The following is a 23249-nucleotide window of genomic DNA, read 5'->3' on the forward strand; positions in this document are numbered from 1 at the left end:
GGGGACTAAATCAAAAGCTGATTTAAGGTAAAAAAAAAAACTGTATAAAGTGACCCTTTGGATAAAACAACATTTCTCCAATATAATGCAATGAAGTAAAAAACCTGATCTACAGAGCTGGTGCTGGAACGAAAGCCAGCTTGGAATGGGGATAAAACATTGTGTTCCTCTACCAATATTTGTATTTCATTTTGGACTAAACAACCAATACGTTTTTGGGCTGAGTCTATTAGACTATTTGGTCTATAGTTACTTGGGAGGGATTTATCACCCTTTTTATAGACTGGTATAATTTCGGCTCCTTTCCAAGAGGAAGGAATAGGAGCACCCATTGCCACTGCATTAGCTAGTAATAAAAAGTATTTACACCAAATCAACCTGTCGCTTAAAAAAACATCTGCAGGGATGCCATCCATGCCCGGGGCTCTGCCTTTTGTTACCCAGTCTAGCGCTGTGCTCACGTCCTTTAGGGTGAAGAGCTGGGAATGATAAACAGTGGGTGGTGTCGGCGGAGGTACTCCTTTCATTTCACTACAAGCATATTGAGGTTTAAAGAAGTCCACCCACTCAGTTTTAGCAACATTATTTTGTGGGGGTTCAGCTATTCCTTCCCTATCCCATTTTATATTGTCCCAAAACTTCTTAGAATCTTTTGTAGAACTCGCAGCCAGCAAATCCCGTCATCTGTCTTCATCCCATTGTCTATGCGCGGCGCTTTGCGTACGTCTGTATAGGTCCCTTGCCTCTTTTACTCTGCAGGAATTTTTCAACCTGAGCTCTGCATTCAGGTTCCTGCGGGCTAACTTACATGCTTCGTTGTACCAACTGGCTGTATACAACTTGTTCCCTCCCTTAACCATTTTTACGGTTTTACTAAAGAGGGCTTTTAATCTGGAAAAGAGCTTTGAATGTGTCTCTAACATACTTTTGGGCAAGTCCAGGCTACGGATTTGTGGTGTCAAAAGGGCTAGCTCACTCACCACCTCAGATTTAAGTGCCCCTAGTTTTGTGGTATTCTCAAAAAATTTACCCCATTTAATGTGACGCATGTTATTTGTGGGGACTATTTCTAGTGTCTCTATCCCTCCCCTTGGGTTATCCTCTCTAATCCTCTCATGAATTTGGAATGTAGCACAAAGGGGATTATGGTCACTTTCCGGCCTAGGTTTAACGACCATATCTACCAAATAGTGCCAGGCTCGCATATCCACTAACAGATAGTCTATTTGGCTGCTGTGCCTTCCATTATTGAAGGTGGTTGCTCTTTGACGGTCAGAAGGTGTTCTTCCATTAGCTGCTCTAAGCCCTCTACCTAGACACATACCCTTTAATTGTATTGCTGCACCTGTCCATTTCTTGACATTGGGACCTTCCAGTTGGGGAATTCCCCATCTGATATCCTCATCTGCAGTAAGGATCTGATCTTCATAACCAAGTGGTTTGAATGTTGTGTTGAAGTCACCACCCGTTATGGGTGTTAGTTGTTCCGGTAGGGCTTCGATCTGGGAATCGAAAAGGTCTATTACTTCAGATTTTTTACCTCCTATTTGCCCCCTGGCATAAAGACTTGAGAGTGCCACCCTAAAGCCATTTGGCCAATTCAAAATAAGTGTCATGAAGTCATGCGATAAGACTGGTAATTGATGTACTTTACACCTCATGTTCTGGCGCACCCAAATAATAAGTCCACCTATAGGCCTGCCTTTAGTTTTTTTTTAATGCTGGAGCATAAACATTGAGAAACCCCAGGCGAAAGACAGGAGTGATTGACCATGTTTCCTGAAAAAGGATAATATCATGGTCATCTATTAACTTGCCCCATTTGGGAGAGACTATCTTGTTTCCAATTCCCGCTAATTTCCATGAAAGCAGGGACAATCTTTCCTTGCTTTGGAGTATGGTGTTAGGAGTTAAACAACACTTCTCTTCTGACTCACCACCCACTACCTCGATTACTTTCTCTAGGGGTCTAGGACAGGGAGAATCAGATGTATCCCTAGCTGTAATGCATGAAACACTCTCCCTAGTTGAATACAATTTTTAACAGACTGACAAATACTAGCATGGGGAGAGCCTCCGGTCACTTTCAGCAATTCTGGCCAATTTATCAATGATTGCTGTTCTTTACTAATAATTACCCTGCCCTGATCCTGTGGATCGTACAATATACTATGAAGGGTTGTTCCTCCCAGGCAATAGGTATAATCCCCACACAGGCAATCGCATTCCTCCATGTCCGTCAAAGCCGCATAGCGATTTACCATACATATACCACCCATCCTTGGTTGATTGACTCTCTCAAACCTCTTTATTAGGTGGCGCTTGCTCGGCCCAGATCTTATTAATTTTTAACCCACCAACTGCTGTCACAGAAGAACTCTAATGTTAATGGGATGACTTGTGAGTTCCTTAGTTGGGGGGGGGGGAACTAGGTTAGCCAATACTTCTTTCAAAGCCTGGGGACTCGAAAAGTTCACTGCTATGCAGTCACCCTTATATTTTTTCCAGTGATCCCCTAGCCATGATACCGTTTTGGCCATTATGATTTCCCCTGCCAGTTGCTGTTTACCCATGGGGGATATCCGCATGTTATTAGTCAACCAATATAGAGCCTTATCAATTAAGGAGGCTGTAGTTTCTACCTGATCACTTCCTAGGAGGGGGCATTAGCTAAAACAAGTACTCAGGATAATGCTTCATGGATAAATTGAAATGAATCTCTCACATAGGGGGGAGTAACATGCAAATCGGTGGAGGCTCCTTCATTATTGATTATTACTATAGTATCTGATGGCACTTTAGCCCTGGTTGCAGTTCCACTTATGTTATTTCCAGCATCTATACTTACAGGATTTAGGTTACTTAATCCTGTTCCCTCCACTATTGTGTTGTCTCTCAATGAAAGGGGTACGTCAATATGCCCCTTTGAGGTAGCTAGCTGGGTTCCCGGTACCTGATGTGGTACTAATCCTACTGTGGGGGTGTTAGGCTGAGCTGCCAGATCTTCTCTACGCTCTATGGCAATTATCCTATTTTCAATTTTCAACAACCGTGACATAATGGGGGTTAAGATATGATCTAACTTTTCTTTAAGTTTAACCCATATGGTGTTAGCTAGATCTTCTGATGTAGATTGGGGAATCGAGAGTGAGGGTTTAGATGGTTTTGCTCCAGCTATAACATGCCTCTTTCCCTTTTGTTTTGCCTTTCCTGGCGGTGCCAGCCCCCCAGCCCTGGTACATCGTCTCACAACCGGGGTTGGTGGTGAGGAATTGCAAGATGAAATTTCTTCAACCATCCCTACAGGAGAGGCGTTTAGGGACTGGCCATGGCTATTTTTTTAAACAGAGGGTGAGCCAACATGATCTAGTAAGTCCCGAGGAATAAATGGAGATTCAATCTGAGTTTCTGGGGAATTGTGTATCATGGCTGTGATTGTGCTGCCTGGGTCCAGTGAAAGCCTTCTCTCTTTCTATTTCCTCATTCACCAAGTTGGTTACTTTTACCAGGTAGGAGTCCAGTGTTGCTCCACCCCCTCCATTAGGTTTGCTGTTCACAGTTCTCTTTTTCCCCATGTTGGTTGAATAGGTAAAACAATGACTGACAGTACCTTAGTCTGGGGTAGATGTTAGGGGGGTGGCCCGACCCGGCCCCCTCTGGCCCCTGATGGCCACAGATGGTCCCGCCCTTGTCCCGGGCTTCTCCCGGCGAGCTACTGCACGCGTCCCGCGGGACGAGGGACCAAGGGAGCCTTTTTGTGCCTCCTGGCGCTTGCATGTGACGTCCGCGGCGCCCTGACCACTGGTGGGGTTGCTGGGAGGTGTAGTCACAGGGAGTGCAAGGGGCCCGGCGGAGCCAAGCCCGGCCGAAGGAACGAGCGGAGCAAAGCCCAGCTCACAGGTGCTGCCACAGAAGTGCTCGGCGGAGCCAAGCCCGGCCGAGTTGTTGAAACAGAGCAATGCTCAGCTCTCAGGAGCAAATGCAAACGGCAAGTAGAGTTCCTCCCGGACTCAGCACCAAGGGAGCCTTTATGCCCCTCCTGGCGCTTGCATGTGACGTCCGCGGCGTCCTGGCCACTGGTGGGGCTGCCGGGAGGTGTATTCACAGGGAGTGAAAGGGGCCCGGCCGAGCCAAGCCCGGCCGAAGGAACGAGCGGAGCAAAGCCCGGCTCACAGGTCCTGCCACAGAAGTGCTCGGCGGACCCAAGCCCGGCCGAGTTGTTGAAACAGAGCAATGCCCGTCCCTCAGGAGCGAATGCAAACAGCAAGTTTTACAAAGTCATCATGTGCCCTACGCACACTATTTTTGTTTTTGCTATCTGGTACTGGTGGTAACTGACTCTGACTGTCCCTGGGTTCTGCCTAACCAGGCCCACGGCTATTGCCATGTTGTAAACAAATATAGAATACAGTGAAAACACCTACATACACTAAGGTACACTATGCGTTAGGGTACCCCTATGATGAGCCTAACCTTCCCTATAAGTCCATAGTTCCTAAAAGGCAGGGCGATTAAAACTACCTTTCAGTCCCTGGTATAGAATAGAGCATGGCAGTTTAGAGACGAGCAGTCTTTTCTGCACTTGTATGTGTGCCCTGTTGAGGCCTGAGGTAATTTTAAAAGCCGCCCTGTAGTGTAGGACAGCGTTTAAATGTAAATTGTGCCCAAACTCGACTTTGGTGTGTGGGGAACTTAAAAATGGATAAGCTGCAATATGTTAGCATACTAGCTACCCAAGGGTCTCCACTAGGTGTCGCAGGGGTGGGGGTCAGGTATTTATATAGAGGATCCTTATAAAACAGGGTTTATATACCTTGGGGGTAGAGAAATTGCACATTTCACTTCCCTCATTGTAGTAAAGTGGTTCCCAAATCGACTTTTGTGCTAGGAGCACTGTGGATTGAGGATCTACATTAGTCTGGTTTAATAAGGATGCCTAAACCTCCCCTATGTGTCTCAGGGCTGGGTGGGCATGCAGTTATAAGCAGGGTCCTTATAAAACCAGTTGTATAGGCCCTGGTGCTGGAAGAATTGGACATTTAATTTTCCCTATTGTAGACCTCCAGCCATATAGGTTAACATTACAATGGTTTATAAATCAATAACTAGCACAAGGGACAACAAGAGTATTATACAAGGACTTTAGGAGAATGGTATTCATAAACCCAACTATATGCTGTTGTTGGATTAAACCTACGATGTACAGAATATAATCCAAAATTCAGCCTTCTAGTAGTCTACCCTGATTGGACAGAGTTAAGTGGATCAGCCAGGCTGCTTTAATGAAGTAATAAGTGGCACCCAGCGAGAAAAGGCTATCTTTTGTGCAGAGGACCCTGCTCCACATGAATGCCAGAGCCAGGGAGAAGGGTCATAAATCTTCAGCTTCGAAGATGGAAGGGACAGGCAGAGACAGCAACACTCTGAACCCAGACAGATGGCAGGCTTAAGGAAGACATCTGTAGCTGTATGAGGGAGGGAGTTATTGTAGAGATCCATCCTGGAGGTTGCTTCCCTGCTGAGACTTCAGCACTATTTGAATTTTGGAGAAATAGTGCTTTCTGGGATACCATTGTGCCATACTTTAGAGGAATTGCAATGAGCAATTCCTCCATCATCATAGCATATAAAACATTTTTTAGAAGGTCACAGCTTATAGTGCTTATAGTTGCCTGTGATGCCTAGTGCAGACCTTGGGGGTTCTGAATATAAGAAACTAATATAGATCCACACTCCACAGTGCTCCAAATACCAAAGTTGATCTTGGTAGGCACTTTACTACAATGAGGAAAGTGAATGTGCTATTTCTCTATCCCCAGGGCTTATAAAAACATCTTTTATAAGCGTCCTCCTTATACTTACATGAACCTCCACACCAAGTACACCTAGGGGAGACCCTGGGGTTACCTAAAATGCCAACATATTGTAGACTATCACTTTGTAAATACCCCTACCATCAAAGTTGAGTTTGCAGTGAATTTACTTGTAAAAGCGGTGCTGCAACACAGGGGGGCTTTTAAAATGACTCCGGGCACTCAGCAGTGCACACATGCAAGTGCAGAAAGAGCTGTTGCCTCTAAACTGCCATTCCCTATTATATCCTAGGGATTTATAGTTAGGTTTAATCCCCCGGCCCAATTATCTACTAGGGACTTATAGGGTAGGACATGTGAATTGTAAGTGTACCCTAATATAATGTGTACCCTAATGCATGTGTGTGTTTTCACTTGCGTCTTAAACCTAACACTGGCCTTGGGCCTAGTTAGACAAAGCTCAGGGACAGTCAAAGTCAGTTACCACCAGTACCAGTTAGCAAAAAATGGTAGTTCACAGGGCACACAGGGTGACTGTGCAACAATATTACTGAATTGAATGGTCCCCAATTTAACAGCATTGACAGAATGGAAGCCTCAGTGTACCTTACTAGGAGTTTGACATGCCATTCAGATTATTATGGATATCAGCAAAGAGCATTCAGTTGCAGAGCCACCTTGCTAAATGAATTTGAACTTGTTTTGCTGTTTTTTAATGATTTAATTATGCATTTGCTAAATCACCATGTTGAAAAACCTTCACCAATTTTGAGTGCCTAGGTTATATTAACATACTTGAGTTTTCCTGCCTCTGACATACCTGGCCTTGTTTCTATGCCTGGCACTATCAAGTGAGGATACTTAAATCAGCTAGCTTGGCATCTAATATCTCCTTTGCTGTATCTCCTTTCAAGGTCCTTTTTAATTTTTCTTTGAGATGTGAAGAAAATGTATACAAGTAGGGGAAAATAGGGAAGGGGTTAACATTAGATGCTCGGTAGGTTGGTGAGGCAAAACTATGTTTTGCTGAACTGCGAACTGCTTTAATTGATCTTTTCCTTGCTTCTTGCGTAACTCCTTCCGTGCTCATGACGAGGTCAGCTCATCATGAGGCACGGTGGCTGTGTGCTCATGACAAGCTGAGCTCGTCATAACACGCATGGCGCTCACACTCGGGGCTAATTCCCCTGCAGTGCTGAGCGTTCCATTAAACGGGCAGGTTCATGATTGCGTGGTCATGACGGGCGTGGTCATGACGAGCTCAGCTCAGCTCGTCATGAGCACAGCGCCACCGTGCAGCGTGATGAGCCGAGCTTGTTAAAAGCATGGTGGTGCTGCACGCGCCCCCCTCCTCCCAGCGCAACGGGGGAATTAGCCCTGCGGCGAAGGTGTTAATAGAAATGCTATAGACTTCAAGTGGACTTGGAGAGATATTTTTCTTTCACATGGCTCATTAATTTGTTTCTAAAAAGTAAAACGTTAATCATTTGATTGAAACTGCTAGATTTTAGTATCAGTTTTAAAAGTATAACATTTAATAACGATAATAATTAAAAATGATGGACACTCACCATGACCTGTCAGGGGAGCCCAGGGGAGAGTATGCGGTCACAGGAATGCCTTTAGACTGGCAGTACTCCACAAGCTTGACCTGAGTTAGGTATGGGTGGCACTCAAACTGAAAGTAAAATTAAATAACGTCAACCCTGATGCTATCAGATGAGATTGGGGAGCAATGATTTAACAAGTTTGTGTACAGAAACAAATGGTTTGACCGTATTTATTTTGTTGACATTTCTATCTGTATTTTTCCATATTTAATTATGCACTACTCCATATTAAGTTTTCATCAGTGAATAAACGAAGATACTACTATTATAAAGATACTACTATTAATTTTCCACAGTATGTAACTCATCAGTGTTTCTCATAATTTGATGTCTGTAGGTTTATGTGCTAAGTGTACACATACAGTAAAAGGAGAACTACAGTACTGTAGAATTTGTAATATGCTGTAACTGACCTGGTGGTTATAGCAGACAACATGGATAGACACTGAAAGATAATCTAAATTCTGCATTTCTGGGGGGTTTCCTAGTAATTACAGAGAAACAATCGTGTTGTATCTGTATGCCAAATAGAGAACACAAAGGTGGATTTGAAGTTCATTTGGTTTTAAAGCACACTCACTCTTTAGCCCCTGTAATACCTTCTCTATTTATATGTATCCTTTTATCAAGTGCATGATGCAAATACAGTACCTATCAACTCTACCAAAATATTGCCAGTCTTCACCTGTCTTTCTGCAATAAAATCATATATGTATATGAAGCTTGCATTAGCATTCCTCTGCTCATTACCATCCACCTGGGGTTCTGACATGTTCCCCCAGCTACCCTGCTTAGTTGCACCACATTACTTTGATATCTACCCTGTATAGCCTATCTATATGGCATCTCAACTCTCTATTTATTGGTGTTCCTATTTTTCATTTTAGCCTGTCATCAATTCCCCTCTTCAAGTTCCCTCCCTCCCCTTTTTCTCATATCCATTAAATCCCATATCTGGCTATGTTCAATTTGGTTTTACCATGGATGTGGTATGATTTGGCTTCACCATTTTACTGGATTTAAGGTGGTCTACAATCTAAAGACTATGGGCCTGATTGCATCTTGACAGACAGTGTTACTCTGTCACAAACGTGGCAGATATACCGTCTGCCAAATATGAATTCCGTATATACATCCTATGGAACTTCTAATAGGACAGACGGGATATCTGTCACATTTGTGACGGAGTTTCTCATCTGCAAAAATCGCAATCAGACCCTAAGTCAGTTATTTTAGCTACTGCCATCCACTTATAGCAACTCCCATCATCTTTTTCTGCAATTCTCATGGACCTGATATGGGTTTCTTCTGCTTGAGCCCATTGCATAAGATCCTGTTTCCCAAGCCTCCCCTTTTGGGCTAATGGGGTGAAGCCAGTGTATGGCCATGCAGCGAACAGTTAGGCGCGTTCCCAGGGTTGCGATCCAAGGTCTCATTTAATTGCCTTTGGGTGTAGGCACTTTTCCTATCTGGCACTGCTTAAGATAACATAACATGTGTATTTGTAAATCGCACATTCAACTCTAGGCATCTTGGTGCTGAATAACAGATGTTTATGGTTACCCAACTCAATGGTACTCATTTTATCGACCTCAAATAGATGAAAGGCTGAGTGGACCCATCAGGATTTGAAACTGTGACCATTAGGTCAAGCACAGGCCACTGCAGTGGATGCATTAGTCCACTGAGCCACTATAGCCTGCTTGACCGGATTGACCTTTAGTTGATGTTTTTGTGATGCATCTTAGTCCTAACCCCCTTTCCGTATTCAGCTAATTTTGTAGAGGACCACATCATGCATATCAACTTGGTGACTGCTTCTCCATGTACCAGGCAGTTTCTTTTTCTAGTACAGTAAACCTTGTTTAACTTTGAGCGGGCAGGTACTTCTACATATTGTACTGATTTATATCTGGCATTGCTTGATACATATTTGCTAACTTGTAAGCAAGCCTTCTCCCATGTTATGTAGACAGCTCTAGATTACCAGTCTCCCTCGTCTGCCTGAATTTCAAGCCTCCTCAGTGCTTTGTAGTGAAAGGATATCATGTGACAGCTCCAGAACTCCTACATCTGTTTTCATGGTCATAGGAGTCTCTGGGAAGCCTGTCCAACCCTGAAGCTTTCCTGTGGCTTGCAGAACATAATGAAGAGGTCATCAAGGAAATATCCTCCAGCATTATGCAGCTCCCATCATTCCACTGCCTCTTTGGCATGTGTTCGCTGCTATCTTCTAACAGTGACAAAAACCATATATATTTGGGGCATATGGCGGTCCTGCCCATTCATGTTTTTCATTGTTCTCTCCCATGTGGTGTCCAATGCCTGATCGAGGAGTAGCCGTAACTTAGTAGAATCCTGTTCCCTTTCCTTGATAACTTTCTGTGCCCATCCCAAATATGCTCCCCTTCCAATAATTGTTCCTTCAAGTTCTCTCCTTCTTTGAGCCATCTCACCGCCGTTTCAGTGGCCTGCTACATAGAATTCCATATCCAGGAGCTCCAGACAGCATGTCTCCCAGGCTTGCATGTGTCCACTACTAATTTTACCTCAATGAAACAGTGATAATTGTGTGTTTAGATTCCCAAATACAGACTGTGGTGTAGTTCTCACTGGGTTTTGCATGACATAACGACACTTGGGAAGAAAAAACATCTTGGACAATGAGATTTGAGTCTGCTACTTGTTTGTCCAGATAGCTAATTATATATTACAATGGATGCTCACCTCTAGTACAATTCTCTCTTCTAAAGAATATTTGTGATTTTGTACAGACTGTACAATGGTCTGAAGCCCCGTGGATCAGGGTTTAATCCTGCGGCTACCGCATAAATACTAATGTGTAAGTTGCATACATTGGCACTATTTTTTGTCATGGCACCTATCGTTTTGCCTCAATTCTCTAACTGCAGTCAGAATCTACCCCCCAGAATCTCAACTGTTAGCACAAACAGCAAGTAGAAGAGTGGGCAGCCTTGCCTTGTGCCCTGCTGTATTCCTAATTCTTCAGTTCACACTTTAGACTCTGCTTGTGGGCTTTGTGTATAGCAAGGTAACCCAGACAAAAAGTTCTGAAGAAACACAACATCCTCCAACACAATCGTACTTTACCAAATACTTTTTCTGTGTCTAAGATTGTTATGGCATAAAGTTTTTCTTTCAGTTGCATGGTGTTAGTCTCCTGATGTTCTGTATCCTATGCATTTATCGAGCATCTATCAGCATATGCACTAGACAACTAAACCTAGCCCCCAAGACAGCAAGATCTTACCTAATAATTTGATGTCTGTGTTTATCATGAGTGTTCTCTATGACCTGCAGTCTTCTAGGCTCTTGTCAGGTCTTGGTATCTTTGTGATGACAGCTTCTCTAATCGTATGAAGCAACTCCCCTCCCCATCACCTTCTCATACATTTCCAGGAGTGGCTCAGCGAGCCGCTCTGGTAGACACCAATATAGTTCTGCTGAGATGCAATCACTTGCCAGTGTCGTATTCTGAGGCACCTAATTCATAGTATTAATTATAGTCTCCCCCTAATGGGGGCCTCCAGATTTTCCCTTTGTTCTGCTGTCAATTAGCCTAAGTTCTCCTCTAGATATGACCACAATTACTTCTCTGCTACTCCATGCATTCATAGCCTTCCTTTAATACAACGACCAGTGGTGATCAGAAAAGAACCTGCCCATATGTTTAGATGCCTCAAATCACTACTGCATCCTCTTCAATTATCAAGTAGTCCCACTTTTTTTCCATAACTCCCTCAAGGCACTCATCATACCAGGTTTACTCCTCAAGTTGGGAGGTGTTCATTCAACATTCTTTGTCTTTGTAAACCATAAATTAACATCACCTTCCTATATAACTGTGGTTACCAAGTTTGTCACTCCAATGACTGCCACAAAGACGTATTTGTCACCTACATTTGGTAAATAGATTTTTACAATACTCATTAGGTGGCATATATTAAGAGCTATCTCTCTTCCACATTAGCCTCCATACATTGTAATTTGAATGGGGTTCCAGGTACTATCAATGTGGTAACCGCTCTAGTATAAGTTAAATAGTGAGTTGTGTACATTCATCACCTTCATTTCTTTCATTCTGTCTATGCCATCAGCTTCCATAAAGTGTCCATCCTGTAGACAGACTATACTAAGCCCACATCTTTAAAGATTCAAGTGCACTCTTTATCGCTTTGTGTAATCTTTGTAGCCTTTGGCGTTCCAGGTAAAGATTTTAACATGGGGACCATTGTGTGGTGTAAGTGAGAGTTCCTGAGGTCTTTGATCTGTCATCCATGTTAGAAATGGGGGTCTCTAGTTGGCAATGGTTTGCACCTTTGTCGAAGTAGGGCCCCTTACTTCGAATCAGGGTAAGGGAGTTATGCCCCTAGACAACCCCTGATCACCCTCTTTGTAGCTTGGCACGAGCAGGCAGGCTTATCTCAAAGGCAGTGTGTAAAGCATTTGTGCACACATACAGTAATACAGTAAAAACACTGCAAATGGGCACTACACCAGTTTAGAAAAATTGAAAATTTTATCTAAACCAAACAAGATAAAAACGACAAAAATCCAGCATACAATACTCAAAATATGCACTTTGCAAGAATATCCTCAAAGATGTGGCTCCTTGAAGTCAGTAGGCCTGCCCATGGGCTACAGCAGTGCTGAAAATAACAAATTCCAACAGTTTCGGTCGACCGCATCGGTGCAGACCGGCGCCAGGAGACTTTTAAACAGTTCCTTTGGTTCCAGCCGACAGCGTTGGTTTGGGCCGGTTGTTGCAACCATTGCGTTTGCAGTTTAAAGTGGAGCGGTGTAGCATGCAGTGCCCTCAGGTTGCGGTGTAGGCAGCGGCTCGGTGATGGTTGATGGGAGCTGGTGTTGTTGGTCCCAGACTGCGTTGTGGGATGTGTCGGTGCGCCATATGACTTACGAGCGTTGCCTCTAAACCACGGTTCAGGCAGTAGCACTGGTGTCAGCTTGCAGCGTCGTCCTCAGTTAGACCAGGGCGGCGGAGTCATCCGAGGCGGTGCAGGTTGCGATGGCCACAGGTTGTTTTGCAAACAGCAGCTCGTTGGCGGCAGTTGTCGTCATCGGTGAGACCGGGGTTGCAGTGCCTTCAGATCATGGAGCCAGCAGCGCTATCTTTGACGGCGTCGGACTGAGGTTTTCATCTGTGGCAACTGGAACCCACGGTCCGAGTGGCGGTACCCAGAGGAAGGTAACATCTTTGCTGTTCCTAAGACTTTTTAAACAGGGGGCAAGATCTACTTTAAGCCTTTGGAAACATTAAGCAGAAAAAGTTATGGAAAGTTCAGTCCAGTCCTTTCTCTGCCCAAGACAGATGCAGCTACTGCAGGCCAAAACAGCCAAGCACACAGCAAAGTGGTAGTCCCTCCTCAGAGCTTTCCCAGCTCTTCTTCTTGGCAGATTTCTTGATCCAAGTGATTTCCAAAGTTCTGAGGTATGGGACCCAATATTTATACTGCATTTCTCTTTTTTCTCTTGTGGCAGAAAGGCCCTGTGCTCAATCCAAATCAGTTCTGTCCTTTCTGGTCCAGCTTCCTGGCAAAAGGTGAAGACAGCGGTGTGTAAGGCAGACCAGGACATTTCAGGTCCAATGAAATCTCCTACCACTACTCTAAATGCAGGCCAGGTCTATTCACCCCAGCCCTGACTCGTCCAGAAAAGGCAGGACACACCTTAACCCACCCAGTGGCTGTCTGCAGTGAATGCATATCCCCAGCTTTGGTCACTCCAAAGTCAAACAGTCAATCCACAAACCAGTGGAGGCACACATGATGGCTAAAAAGAAAATATCCACTTTCTAAAAGTGGTATTTTCAAACACACAATATAAAACTCATCTTTACTAATAGATGCATTTTTATATTCTGAGTTTAGGCATACTAAACTCCATCATTCTACCTTGTCCCAATAGAAAGTTTTACTTATAAGATGCTATAAATAAATTCCCATTATATCCTATGGGACAGATAGCCCTTTGATAGTGAAAAATTAATTACACTGTAGTTCACTATCAGGACATGTTACACACACCAGTACATGTCCTACCTTTTATGTACACTGCACCCTGCCCATAGGGGTACGTGGTTCCTACCTTAGGGGTGACTTACGTGTCATAAAATGGAAGGTTTAGGGCTTGGCAAGTGGGGGCACTTGCAAAGTGGACATGCCAGTAAAAGCTGAGCACAGACACTGGAATGGCAGATCTGGGAACCCTCTGAAAGGCTGCTTGTGTGAGTGTCACAATCAGTGCTGCAGGCGGACTAGCAGAATTTGATTTATAGGCCTTAGACACACACAGTGCACTGTACTAGGGACTTAGTGGTAAATCAAATAAGCCAATCGTGGAAATACCAACCCATATGCACAATTTACATAAGGCGCACTTACACTTTGGCACTGATCAGCAGTGGCAAAGTGCCCAAAGCGTCTAGACCAGCAAAAACGAAATCCAGCACAAATATAGGAGGCAGAGGTAAAAAGACAGCTGAAACCATGCCAAGGATGCACAGTCTAACAATACAGCACCTTTGTTTCCTGGATATGTTGGATGTGAGGGAGGGGACAATCCCCCTTCTCTTTACCAGCTTAGACTTATCCATAATCTTCTGAATGTGTGACCGATCTCTGAGATAAAAACTCCGCTACAAACTGGTTCCAAGTCACTCAATTTCAGCTCACATATACATATCCCACTCATTTTATTTCTAATGCTCTATGCTAGGAAACTCAAACCTGAGTTCCATCACCACCAAATACCTATGTGTAATGGTTCATGTCAAGTCTCTGCTCTTCAGATTCTACTCAGGATCAATGTTCGTATGGATATCCATCAACTCTCTCATTGGTTGTCTGTCACTGCTATTGTATTGTTATCGCTCACCAGAATTCTGTTATGCAGTATGGGACTCCACCGGAAAGGTCCTCTCTTTCCTTGCTGAGGATGACTTTGTGATTGTCTGTCATCCCTTCATGGGCTCCTGCTGCTTACTTGAGGTTCCAGTTAGTTTTATTTAATCACCCGTGCCCAACCAATCCCTATCTTCTTAACTGATGGAGAAGATGTATGACTATCTTTTGAGGGTTACCCACAGCTTGGTGGGTGCTCCAGAATGTGTTTCTTGCCCTTGGCTTGGAATTTTAGTTTCACTTCTTGGGAGGTCTTCCGTAACTTCTGTATGTTTCAGGTGTAATGTGGGACAATTCTTATCACTTGTCCTTGAATTACACCTCTGTCTCTTCAGTTGAATATCCTAGCTATAATTGCTGCTCCGGGTGGCAGAACCAGACCAGTTCTCTATGGGCCCCTTCCATAGACAAAAATGTTTGCCAATCCTTCCAGTACCTGTTTTTTTTAACTCCATTGTCATAGAAACAAGTCTAGGCCCAGGCCTTCTGCTTGTTTCAGAAAACCGACAAAGAAGAGGTTGCTCCCTCTGCACTTCCCCTCAGAGACCTTAAATCTGTTTTATAAGTTCTAATCTTTCGTTGTTAGTGCCCAGAAGTCTCTCACCTCTCTCATCTGCCACCCCACTAACTCTCAGATGCCGCTTTATTACTTGCGTGACCTGCCCATCTCTGAAATCTATTTTCATACAACATCTCCACTTGTCTCTCAGATGTCTGTCTCTATCTACATCACTCATAGCTCTCATTCTGTATACCCTTTTACCGGGGCTTCTCTATCGCTGTTTATTGGTCACCAATTTTTCTCAACTGTCACCCTCTACTTGACACCAGTCTGTATCTCTCTCACACCTGTCACCTCACTCTGTCAATGCTGTTATCAGCTAAAACATTCTTTTTGCTTTTGTTCCACTGCTTGTTCTATCTTTTCTGACTTTTCATTGACTATCTTGTCCTCTGTTGTGATGGTATATTTTTGCGTCACAGTGTCGAGCTAGACTTCTCAATGGCCTGCAATACTTGGGTTAAAGATGGTCCTGTACGTTGTCGTCGTGCCTCTAAACCAAATCATTTGCCACTGTCATCCCAACCATATATTGGTCAGTTTTGCTTAGCTGTGTAAATTTTGCCTGCCTAGCTCTTCCCTCTTCCATGAGCTACTAGTGCAAGTGTTGTCACTTCGGAGCTATTCTCCAAAGTTCAAAGAATCACAGAATTTCCTCCCGATCTCATATTTCCATTTCGGCATTACTACCACTGCAACCAACAATCACTTCTTTCTAACTTCATGCTATCGGGGGAGTTTGGGAAGCAGCACACCTATCCCAGCCATGCTCTCCAGCAGTTGCCAATGGTCAATCTAGTCTGCCCCTTGAGCAGTTGTTCTTAACCTTTGGTCCGGTGACCCAGGGAGGCCTGCGCAGTCTACTCAGGGAGTCCTCGACTAATTAGAAAATAATATACTATTAACAGATTAGGAAAGTGTATATAAATAAAAAAATGTACAATTGAAAATGTTTTAGTAAATGTGAACACATTTGAAGTTGGAGGATAAAAAGTTAGTATCCTAAGATTGATTTATGGGAGCAGTGCAAGCATACCATGCCAAATTTAGGATGGACGATGAGTGGCCTCAACTGAAATTAGAAAACATCTAAGCTTCTTATTAACATTTTGACTTTATATATTTGTTAGTGAATTAAAATATTTATTAATTTGAACCTTTATTTGATGGATGCTTGTTTTTGTATTTGTGTATTTTTTTTAATTCAGATCATAGAAAATGCTTAGCTTGGGATCCCTGGCTTCCAGGTATGATGTTGTGATCTTGTTTCCACAGTGGCTCCGCTCCTTGCGCCACGGTGGAATGTTGATATGCCAATGTTCGATTCCGTGAGGCGCACGCTTCCTGTCAGTTGAGCGGCTGCTGGCTGAAGGCGGCGGTGCGCTGACGCTGTGTTTGCTGTACCTAATAAATGGGTATGTTGTGATCTTGTTTCCACCGTGGCTCCGCTCCTCACGACACTCACTGCATCTCTCAACCCAATCAACCACATCATATGACTCAGTTGGGGGTCCCCAGATTCTAATCATAATTCATCAGTTTCCCTGGGTTACAGTAATTATTAAGTGAGGGCCGCAGAAATTAGAAGGTTAAGCACCATTGCCTTGGAGCAAATGTTTGGAAGACTTTGTAAGCAGCACACCAGGTTTGGGGCTAGAGTAGCTCCTTCACGGTATCCCAGTCCTGCCCTCTACTGTATGGCCTCAGTTTCCTGGACCTCTCAGCATCCCATCCCCCAATGGATGTAATTTAGGAGTTGCCAGGGATCGCACCTGTGATCTCTGGTTTCCCTCATTCGGCCTCTTGCAATTAGCAGGCGACCCCTTGCCACAGAGGAAAGGCACAAACGTGCACACCAATTATTTATTGTTTCAAGCAGAGTAGATGCCAGTTAGAAGATGACTCTGTGTTTCCTGCTACCCTGGGCATGCGGGAGAGCAGGAAAGACAGCAGTGAGAAGGAGGAGACATAGACAGGTGTAAAGAGGCATTGGGGAAATTAGGGACAAACAAAAGTAACAACAGGAAGTGGAATCTACAAAGAGATATGTGAGACTTTGAGAGACACAAGCTGGGGTGCATGTGTGAGAGAGACAGAGAGAAGGATTAAAGAGACATCAGACTGAGGTGACTTGTGTGAAAGAGATACAGACAGGTGTCAAAGAGAGTGAGACAGGTAAGAATGATAGGGGAAAGACCTATAAATTACAAAGATACAGCTGAGAGTCAGAGAGAGGAGAACACAAGTGAAAGGGGATGACAATATTAGAGATATGATATAGATAGAGGCAGATGAGAAAGAAATAGGTAAGAGGCAGAAAGAGGGGAAAGACCAATGTGAGAAAAGTAATAAAAGAACAGCTGGTGACAGGAAACTGAGAGGCAGGTAGAGTTCGTGTTGTAAATGGAATTAAGCAGGCAGCAGGACACGTCTTCTTGTAGTTAGGAGTATTTATTAAGTTACAAGATAAGTTAAGACACAGAGCAGAGAAACCCCACAGCTGACCAAACCAACTGCCAGGGCTGGAATCCTCAACACCACAAATAGAACACAGATAGATAACATGGGAGATAGAGAAGGTAGGAACACTAAGAAAGGACTACAGACACCAGGTAGACATATTTATGTAAGTATAAATATACAACAGTTAGGTGAGACTTGTAAGAAAGATGTAGATCAGAGATGGATAGGTAAGGAAACTAATAAAGAGGCAGCTGAGAGTTAGCGGTAGGCAGATGAGAGATTACAAGGAAAGAGATTTGAGAGAAAGAGAGGCAGACGGTGGGCAGACAATTGAGTGATGTAACTGAGACAATGCTGAGAGAGACAATTTAGAGTGAAGGGAAGCCAGATGTAAAAGAGAGGTTTGTTAAAGAGACAGGCTAGAAAGACAACAAAGAGAAGTGGAGAGACTAACAGGTGATACAGTGACAGCTGAAAGAAGAGGGACAATTGAAAGGGTGGTGAGAAAATGACAGAGCTGAATAGGATATAGAGAGGTCATTAAATTTAGAGAGTCGAGGGAGACACAGAAGGAGGTTGGAAGAACAACCAGGATGAGTGGGCGGGAGGAGGTGGAAGGGTGAGAGCCATGGAGGTGATACTGAGACAGATACAGGCAAGAAAGAGATAGACAAAGGGGCTTTGAGGTGGAAAACAGGTAAAAGAGAGGTGAAGAAGAGAACAGGTGATAAAGTCAATTGACAGAAGGAAACACAAGTGAGATATAAGGTGATCGTGAGGAAGATGATCAAGACAGTAACAGGTGATAAACACAGGTGAGCAAGAGGTAATAAAAGCTGAGAAACCTAGTTTAGAGGAGGGTAACCACACGTCAAAGATCATATGATGTAACATATTTGATGGCATTGGGATCAAAGGGCATGTTATGTCACTTCTTCTGCCTTAAAGTTAAACTTTTATAAGACAGTGGCCCATCTCGACCCCTTTCATATGTTTTAGGTCTGGCCTTGTGACAGCTTTAGCTGTTCGCTGGTACATATTTAATGACATCCAAATGAAAATACATTTGTGCAGGGACTTTCAGTCAAACCTCTCTATCCATTTAATCGATTTAAGTGTCATTTGCAATTTGCTTCCTCCCAGCACAGCATTCAGTGTGAGGCACTTCGTTCATTGCCTGTTTTGCACTGAGTGAAGTCATATTGCATGATTTTTCATGGTCACATTTACATAGTTGACGTAAAAGGTATGCACTACGTACTTAACTTTTTTTTGTACAGAGTTACACTCCCACCTTTCTTTTAAAGGTGAGTTTAATTCAGTGCATTGCTGTATTACCTGTACGTTACATTCATAAAATAAAGAGGATAAGTTGTCTTTGAATAGCTATATTGAAATGGCTTGCTATTATTTATATTTGGAAAACTTTTCCTATGAGATAACAGTTTGAGAAGTGTGCACATGAAAATTATTTAGGCCCGGATTTACTCTAGTTTTGGTTTACTTTTGTAGTGCAAACACCACGCAAAGTATTAAGCTAGAATTTACTATGCGATGCAAGTAAGGATTTGTGTTATATAGTTTCCCGAAATAACACAAAGTTTAGCTAAGCGCTGCTTTGCATTGCTTTGTGTCCGGGGGATGTTCCATGGGTGGTATATGAGCGTTCACATGCAACCTCCCATGGGTTTTGTGACAAATCCTTATCTACAAGACAGCGATTCACAACAGAATTCCATGCCTCGTCGAGGCAGGTGTAACAAAGACAAATGCTATCCTTTTCCCTCATTTTTCCAATTGCATCTACTTTGAATGTGTGTTTCATTCTACAGCACACATACAAAGTGTGAAAGTGTTAAATGATAGCTTTTGTACTGGAAAGGTCCCCTTCCAGTGCAAAAACTATGCTTACAGAACACACACACCCTTGCACCATGGCACACTGGTGTGCTTTGTTAGAGCATGGCAGCCAAACATGTGCCAGCTTAGGTAGAGCTGATATATTAGTAGATATAATGACATTCCGCTCTCTCCCTTTCACGCAACGCAGCTGCTTTGTGTGAATATTTCATAAATCCGTACTAAAGTTTAGGAACCTTGAAGATAGATTGGTTTCATAGTCACTACCTAGGGGATCTCAGTTATGGATTGCCCCCTCTGCCTGGATTACTGATCACTGTGACTATAGCCCACTGAATCTGAGTGGCCATTAAACAGTGAACAACAACAGTACACACCCAAATATGTGTTAATAAAGGCAGCAAGAATTATTATTGTGATCATCTATTAATACAATCTGACTTCATCTCATGCAGCTTTGAAGAAAGCTTTACCTGATTGGTTGCTGGCTTATATTTAAGTCCTGGCTTGTTCAAGATGGCTTCCGTCTGAGCATGATTGAAGTTGGATATTCCAATGGCCTTCACCATACCTGCATCCATCAACTCTTCCATGCCCTTCAAGAGGTCAAATGAGATGTGAGTGTCCACAAGCCCCAACATACTGCAAAGACGCAGCGATCCAATGGTAAACAGATGGTAGCCTGCTTACAGCCCCATAAAGTCTAAAATCTTTAGAGCCCCGGGCATCAGAAAAAGCAAGTCACAATCTAACTGTAATACAACCAGTACAAAAGGCTCCTAAGTACAATAAATATATTTATCCACATTGTCTAGAAAAATACACCAGTAACAATGACCAAGATTCCACGGCAACAAATACTGCATGATTCCATGTAGCACCAAAGATACACAAATTCATAAAGCACAAAGAATTCACAATTATCAGGGCAAACACACCTACAATTCTCCCCACCCTAAAAATACCTAAGGTAGACCAAAAGCAACACAATCTGAGACCTTATACCCCGCAATCCACACCACACAGAGAAACATCATAATCGAGCACCATACAAGAAAAACAATGTGACTGTACAAGAATTGAATCTTCTTGGAGCACAGTTTTGAACTTGCAATTTCACCCAGAAAATAAAATAAAAACTCCATCATTTTAAAGTGTTGTAGTGAGGATGTGGCAACCATAGCTGGTGGAGAGCCAACTTGCCAACGATTAGTAAGAGGTAGTTAAGTGCTCAGCAGTGAATGCTATCTGTTTGATTACAAAATGTGGCAAAAGTCATTGTTCATTCGAAATAAAACCAAATATATACCTTTTTAAAATTAGTTTTCAACACATTCTCATACGTCTATGTATGTCTAGTGATAGTATCACCAAAGTGTGTGTTCTATTGTAACACCAAACAGAGGTAGAGGGCAAAATCTAAACATATCCCTGAGTGGACATGCAAAACAGTGGTCATGAAACAGCAAAAGTATCAGTCTCACTATGGGTCACTATAGACATCCATAACTCATCCTTCATTGATAGCGGGTCTCCTGGATCAGCACAGCCTTCCCAATCCTACCTCCCAAGTCTCCAGAATGGTAGCGTTGCTCCTGATTGCATGCCCATTTTCATCAAGTGGCATCAGCGAGTCACCGGCCTGTCAAAGGAAAATAAAAACATCTCACATAAGAACCTTTTTGGGTTCTGGTTGCACACCTTTGCATCCTTTCTAAAGGCAAATGCGTATTCAGTGACCTCATCCAAAGCATAATGGCAATGTGGTGAATTAGTAGAGCTTCGTTATGTTTACACTGTGCAGAATAAACAATATAGAAAAACACTGATATACAAATGCACCTTGAACCCCATTGGCCAGTGGATCAGGTACATATCAAGATAGTCCAGCTTCAGCGCATCCAGAGTTTTCTGACATCCAACCTTCACCATCGATTTCTCATGAAATGTGCACCAGAGCTACAAGAGAAAATAGTTTTGTTACTTGAAGAGTGAGGTTCAAGTGTCCACTACTGGCAAAGTTAGAAAAAAATACACAAATTCAGTTCAATTCTAAACCAAGTGAATAGTAATTGAAATTGGTATCTGCTCAATGGACCTGCTGAATGCTTCAATCCGTGCTCCAAGTGCAGCAGGAAGGAGAGAGTAAGCGACATCCACTACAGAAAACTACTTTGCTAAAAACGACATTAACCAGAGTGCATAGTGAGCACACACCCAGTGGGGCGGGACTAAGAACTGCAGTATCACCTGAATAAATTGAGTGTGCGACCCCTTTCCCCCTTACACGCCAAGCTACAGACAAAGGAAAGTGTTCCGAAATGCATATGGCATCAACAGTGTTCACTAACGTTGAGAGGGCCTTTTCTGCCGGCTGCTGCCTCCTGAATAAAAAAGGTGAAAGGGAATGCTGTGAGAGGTGTCTTCATTTGCGAGCAAACTCAATTGGAATATATATATATTAACTACTGGCGGTCGCAAGTAGGTATAGTTAGGACCCAGTTACCATAGGAAATTCCGAACATTCTATTGGGAATAACTTTGGCGCCGATTGAGGGATCTGCCTGTAATTTTCCTTAAATTTACCTCGCTGCGCTCCAGACTTCTCTGGAAGTTTCGGGGGGATTCGTCAAGCGGGGGCCGAGAAAAAAGGGGGGTCCCAAAACGTGTTTTCCCCATGTTAATTTCCATAAGGACATTCTGACAAGGCTACAGCTCGAACGGCTGAACGGAATTATACCAGATTTGGCAAAATGGTAGGGACTGGTATGCAGCAGTGCCTTTTGTATGTTTGGTGTAAATCCCTCCAGTAGTTCTTGAGAAAATTGAATTTGAAATTTTTCAAATGGCATTTTCTATGGGACCTTTAGAAACGGCTACAGCCCGAACGGCTGAATGGAATTAAACCAAACTTGGCAAAATGGTAGGGCCTGGTATGCAGATGTGCCTTTTCTATATTTGGTGAAAATCCCTCCAGTAGTTGTTGAGAAAATTGAATTTGATCAAATTATATATCTATATGCGCTCACCGCACGCGCACCGTATGCGTACGGTACGCGTACTCGCGCGTACCCTTACGTGTGCGAGCGAGTTTCTGATTGGCTGGCAGTCGACTGTCAACATTCCAAACTGTCCAAACCAGGAAGTGTTGGCCACCATCTTGTTTTTTAGGAGAACTGAGGCACAAGAGAGCCCAAAACAAGAGTGGAAAACACGAAAAGGGGGCAGGGTAGAGACCCCCCAACCCTCTAGCCCTTCTCAGGGGGTCCCAAAAGGTCCCCCAAGGGCAAAAATAAATAAATTGTGAAGTACCCGCACTGTACGCGTAGGGTACGCGTACCGTGCGCATACACCGCGATTTAAAAAAATAGTCTTGCAAGAGTGAATAGTCAACGGCAACCAGAGGGGGGCCCGCTGTAGTGTACGTCCTACAAATCTCCAGGGCATTTGTTTAAGACTATTATCGCACGGCAGCCCCGCCGTGGTAGGACAGCACCATCTTTAAAAGAAGAAAAGAGGCTGCTGTCGGAAACCATTCCGGCCCGAGTGAGCACAGCGGGCCAGACTAATGAAATTCACTTGAGCATCCAGAATCCTACAAAGGAAAATAAAATGCTTCAAATTTTACAAGTGAGTGGCACCTACTATAGGATGACAGCGCAACGCTTCATTACTCCTCTACACTCATGATACCAGCATGCACTGTGCTGCTATGAGGAGAAAGAACGCCCAAACAAGCGGAAAGGCCCAATGAAAACTGTGAAAGAGCCTGATAAGAGGAGCAATGCACCACCCACATGTAATTAGCTGCCTCTGATGAGAGACGTGAGGTCTCGAAACGCGTAAGGCAGGACAAGATGACATCTGCTTGCAAGAGTGAATAGTCAACGGCAACCAGAGGGGGGCCCGCTGTAGTATTCGTCCTACAAAGCTCCAGGGCATTTGTTTGAAACAATGTATATATATATATATATATATATATATATATATATATATTCAC

The 23249-nt window shown here is 43.5% G+C and overlaps 1 protein-coding gene across 2 annotated transcripts in view; it reads right to left on the reverse strand.

Annotated features, from left to right (window-relative positions):
* LOC147734740 (aldo-keto reductase family 1 member B1-like) overlaps positions 1-23249 on the reverse strand; it is a 293902-nt gene that overhangs the window by 146770 nt on the left and 123883 nt on the right. For both annotated transcript variants that reach the window (XM_086953025.1, XM_086953026.1), the window contains exons 3-6: positions 21092-21208; positions 20814-20891; positions 19723-19845; positions 7385-7491 (exon numbers count right to left, since the gene is read on the reverse strand). In XM_086953025.1, the coding sequence (XP_086809151.1) occupies positions 7385-7491; positions 19723-19845; positions 20814-20891; positions 21092-21208 (425 nt within the window). The remainder of the gene's footprint in view (positions 1-7384; positions 7492-19722; positions 19846-20813; positions 20892-21091; positions 21209-23249) is intronic.

The sequence above is a fragment of the Lissotriton vulgaris genome, chromosome 1_2, assembly GCF_964263255.1.
Source record: "Lissotriton vulgaris chromosome 1_2, aLisVul1.2, whole genome shotgun sequence".
Taxonomy (NCBI): Eukaryota; Metazoa; Chordata; class Amphibia; order Caudata; family Salamandridae; genus Lissotriton; species Lissotriton vulgaris.